Raw genomic sequence first — 5066 nt, 5'->3', positions numbered from 1 at the left:
ACACCATTAACCTCATAAAGACCCCTCTAGCATCAGGTTTTCTCTTCTCCCAGGTCCCTTTGTTTGGGGGCTGTGGTATATGTGGGGAGCTCTAAACCTGTTCATGTACCCTGAGTTTGCAGAATCGTCCATGACCTTTGCTTCTCTCCCCAACAGCATTTGCCGAAATAGCCTGTGGATCTGCAGCAATGAAGAATGCCCAGGTAGGCAACTTTTTGCTCTTCCCCTGCCTTCTTTGAAAAGGGAAGTGTGTCCTCCATTACTAGACAGGGAGGGCCACACATCGAGGCAGGGAGAAAGTGGCCTGTTGGGCTGGATGCAACCCCTTGACCCCAGCTCTGGTTTCAGATACCAGCTGTGCTAACCTACTCATGGGCCAGTGGAGGGAGCCCAGGGGCTGAAAGGGGAGAAGCACCTGAACTAAGGTTTTATTGTCCTTTTCTCATCATGTGTTTGCTCAAAGGATTAAGGTTAAATAAGCTATAAAAACAGTAAGGCCACGGTTGATTAAACAAAGATGACGCAAATTCTTTGGAAAATTCAGAGGAAGAAGGGCCTGGTAATTCTTCAAGCTCGAAGTGAGAATTTCTGAAATGATTGATATGAAGACCTTGACATGGTCCAAGAGCTAGGAAAATCTGGCCACCAAATGATCCCTCCTACCCTGTCCCCACCGTGGAAAATCTGTTTAGAAAAAGTTGCCTTATAATCTCTGCTCTTTACTTTCTCCTCTCTTTGGCCCCAAACTCTATTCTATTTACTGCAAACTTTGTCCATTCGAAGCTCTCTTCTGCCTCACCCCTCAAGGACCCTGGCTCTTCTCCTGATGGTTTTCCCCTTGTGGTCACCCATGTGATATTTGCTATGTGTTAGGTACTATGCTAAGCCCTTTACATGTATTACCTCATCACAACAACTTACGAGGCAGGTACAATTTATTTACATTTTATGAAACAGGAAACAGGCCCAGAGAGGTGAAACAACTAGCCCAAGGCAAACACCTACTAAGCAACAGAGACAGGACTTAAACTCACTTCTACTTTTGTCTTTCTCTTTACTGTCCCTCCTAGTCTGTGATCCATCATTTTGCAGGAGGATCTTTATACCCTTCATGAGCTCTGGAGAGGCCCACACTTAAAGACCAGTTCAGCCTTAGCGTGCATGGTGGATGCTACTTTGTGGGTCCTCATGTTTGTAGAGTGCAATAAAATATTGCAAGGCAAACAGCCAGGTAACAACAGGCTTTCTACCCTGTGTCCCCAGGAGGCCACATTGGCTTTGGTGGGCTAGCAGGGAGTTGAGCTTAGATACCTGGGATCATATTTGGGGTCTGTGGCTTTAGAGTCACTTAGGACCTTACCCAGTACCCACTATACTGGGAAAATTCTGGAACTAAATGGAAAGTAGGCGGTAAAGGTAGGTCAATTAATCTGACCAAGGGATGGCCAACCAGCTAGTTTACCTTCTGTGCAATTCTTGAAGGAAGCATGAAGGACAAAAGATTGTTCTTGAAAATTATATCAGTGCTCCAATTTAGCATAATCACACCCTGTGAAAGACCTAAGGAGCCATTTGAAAGACATGAGGTTGCTGCAATTGACCTGTGAAAAAACTTTTAGTATCTAAATAATAAGCATTCATTATATAAGATCTGTGAGCCACAGTAGATGGAATTAAGAATTCAGTCTATTGTGTTTTGTTAGATTGACTACCAGATTAGGAATTCTTAATAACTACTTTCTATAGGGAAGGCCTTCCATCCATCCATCCATCCATCCATCCATCCACCCATCCATCCATCCATCCATCTATCCAACGATTACTTGAACACCCACTGTGTACATGACGGAATGCTTGGTCTGTGGCAGACAATATAATCCCTTGGTCTTCAATTTAAAAATTAGAAAATAGTTTCAAAAATTGTTTCCTGAAGCCTTGATGGGAGGATAACCAGTTCCAACTCTGTGTTCTACTGAGTGTTTTGATATTTGGCCAACGCCACCACTAAGCCCCAGTGTGATGATTACTGGTAGAGCTTCTTATGGGAAGGTCCTGGAAGGAGACATGCTTGGCTCTACTAGTGAAGCAAAGAGTAGGCTGATGCTTCTCCACAGTCCCTGGAGGAACTGACGTTGTGAGTCTTAGAAATAGAGAGCTGGGCTTTGATTCTCTGGAATAGATGAGAATGTACTAATTGTCTATTGCTCTGTAACAAATTATCCCCAAACTTATCAAATAACACACATTTACTATTTCAGAGTTTCTACAGTCAGGAATCTGGGTGTGGCTTAGCTGGATGCCTCTGGCTTCAGGCCTCTCATGAAGTTGCAGTCACATTATCGACTAGGGCTGTGGTCTCATCTGAAGGCTCCACTGCAATGAGGGGGTCACTTTGAACCATGAGATGGTTGGTAGGCATTGGTCCCTCACCATGTGGACCCCTCCATGGGGCTGCTTCATGACATGACGGCTGGCTTCCTCTAGGATGAGTGACGTCAGAGTGAGGGAGAGCAGCCAAGACAGCGGCCACAGTCTTTTAAAACCAAAAGTGATATCTTTCACGTCTGCTGTATTATATTTACTAGAAATAAGTCAACATGTCCAGTCTATACTCAAGGTGTGGGGATCATGGAAAGACATGAATACAGTAGGTGGGGACCATGAAGGGGCATCTTAGAAGCTGCCTAGCACAGGGAGAGTGTTGTATACCCATACTCCACTCCCCAAGTGGAAGGGAGAAAAAATTGCCCAGGCAAGCATCAGTCTATATGGGAAGGGGCTGGAGCTTGCTGTTTAGTTCTTCACTGCGCACTTACATCTCTATTTTGGTTAGGAATTAAGGCAGCTCCAGGCAAGACTGTGGTTTTCCCATAGACTGCAGACTTCCCTTTCGGTAGCCCAGAGCCCCTCTTCCCTTCCTCTGCAAAACATACTGACAAGCTCTGCTAGTTTAGTGCTATTAAACTATAAATGTTTGGTTAAGTTAATGAGGAAGGAGCATGCCTGTTAGTAAGGACTATTCTCTAAACAAATATAGCTCTGGTTATGGAATTTCAGACTCCTGATGGAGCAGTGTGGAAGGTACTCTTCCGGAGCTGGGAAGGTATGAATGGAGGGCTTTCCTTTTGTGGCTCAAATCCTATGAGCGTAAAAAGGTGGCATAGTACTGGGGCTGGGGCATGGGCTGTGGACTCAGGCAGCCTGGCTGGAATTACAGTTCCACCACTCACTGGCTGGGTGACTTTTGGCAAACTGCCTAATCATTTGAAGCCTCAGTTTCCTAAACTGTAAGATGGGGATGATAACAGCAGCTTCATCCCATGGAAGCTGTTGTGACTTGACACNTAGGGAGAAGAATGGCATTGTTTCACAGTTTTGCAAATCTCTTCAGTGTCTGGCTTAAGAGAAATCAGCTGGATTCTCGTAACCGCTTCTGCAGTCAGTCGGTTATGATATCACAAATCACATAGCCTCTGGAAAATTCCACTGTGAACTCGCAAAGGGATGAGAGCAAAAAGGGCAAATGACATCTTAGTATTATTATGAAAATGGTTTTGACTTCTTGGACTCCTGAAAGGATCTTGAGAGTCTGTAGGGGTCCCGGGACCACATTTTTGGAACCACTGACCTAGTACATTCTTCATTCTTTCCATGCCTCAGTTTCCAAATCTGAAATATTGTATTATTCTCGCCTTTCTCTGAGGAAGTTTGGATTTTTCTAAGGTGTCTTCAGGCCTCTGAAAGGTCAGTTTGTGCGAGTGGGTGATGAGGTAGTCTCTGAAATAATGTTGTTTATTCAGGAATCCATCAGTAATGTATGAGATGGTGGATAGAGAGAGATGACTGGAGAGGTAGGTGGGCGTCAGAGGAAGGCCTGACTTCGCTGACTTCCTAATAAGCCAGAACTTGGCCCTCTAACCTGGGACGGGACGTAGTCATTCATATTTGTCTTTTATATTGACCTAGACACGCTGCTGGAGGCCTAGAGGCCACACAGCCAGTGCTTGCTGAGTGGAGGTTTGGTCACCTCCTACTTGCTGATGTCCTCACCCTGGGTCTGAGAAAACACTGTGTTGGTTGCAACTTGGGCTTATTTCTGTGGAGATGTCTTGTCTCAGGAACTGGCCTGTGTTGGCAGGGCTACCTGTGGTGGAATGGAGAAGCCTGGGAGGCAGGCATTATGAACTAGATGTGACCCCATGTTGTAGCTATGGGGTCTGGCAATCCTGCCCTGGCCCTCAGACTGTGGTCACACTAGTAGGCCAAGTGCAGGTTGGGGCTGAAGAGGAAGGCGGAGGGCAAGGTGGGGGGCAGACTTCTCCTTTTGTCTCTGCGGAGAAAGGAATCCTAGCCAGAGTTCAGGTACAAACAGTGGAGGCCAAAAGAATTGTTCTAAGAAGGGAGTGGCTGTTTCTACAGAAATCCACTCCCATCCTGCAGACAAATAATCAGAAAACACCCTTCTTACTAAGGCTTTCTGTAAACCATTTAAAAAAAATATATATTTTTTTTAATTGGAGGATTGGGGGAGGGGAACAGTGTTGGGGAATTGGGGAGGGGGACCAGCCAGGTTGCTGTTCTTCAGTCTTAGTTGTGGAGGGTGCCAGTCACCACCTGGCTGCCCATCAGCTGCTTGTGGCCTCTGAGCTCAAGGTGCTAAGTTATAATCTTAGTTGTGGATGGGTGTAGCCACCATCCTATGCGGGAGTTGAACCAGCAGCCTCGTTGTTAAGAGCACATGCTCTATCCACTGAGCCATCCTGGCGGCAGCTCAGCTCAAGGTGCCAAGTTCAGTCTTAGTTGTGGATGGGTGTAGCCCATTGAACAGGCAGTCTTGTTGTTAGGAGCACGTGCACTCACCAGCTGAGCCATCCTGCCACCTGTTGGCATCTCAGCGGCAGCTCAGCTTGGGCGCAGCGTCACTGGCTCAGGTGGGAATTGAACTGGTGGTCCTGTTGCTCAGAGCTTGCACTCTTTTTTTTAAAGATTTTATTGGGGAATTGGGGGAGGGGAACAGCACTGGGGAATCGGGGGAAGGGGAACAGACAAGTTGCTGTCGTTTTGTT

General features: G+C 46.3%; 1 protein-coding gene across 1 annotated transcript in view; it reads left to right on the top strand.

Moving 5' to 3' along the window:
• Window positions 1-5066, top strand: part of VWF (von Willebrand factor) — a 157952-nt gene that overhangs the window by 54086 nt on the left and 98800 nt on the right. Inside the window, exon 8 of the mRNA XM_019627083.1 lies at window positions 157-203. Within this exon, the coding sequence (XP_019482628.1) occupies window positions 157-203 (47 nt within the window). The remainder of the gene's footprint in view (window positions 1-156; window positions 204-5066) is intronic.

Source organism: Hipposideros armiger, unplaced genomic scaffold (assembly GCF_001890085.2).
Source record: "Hipposideros armiger isolate ML-2016 unplaced genomic scaffold, ASM189008v1 scaffold_706, whole genome shotgun sequence".
In the NCBI taxonomy this organism is placed as follows: Eukaryota; Metazoa; Chordata; class Mammalia; order Chiroptera; family Hipposideridae; genus Hipposideros; species Hipposideros armiger.
The sequence above is the reverse complement of the archived record's forward strand: the minus strand, read 5'-3'. Positions and strand labels throughout refer to the sequence as shown.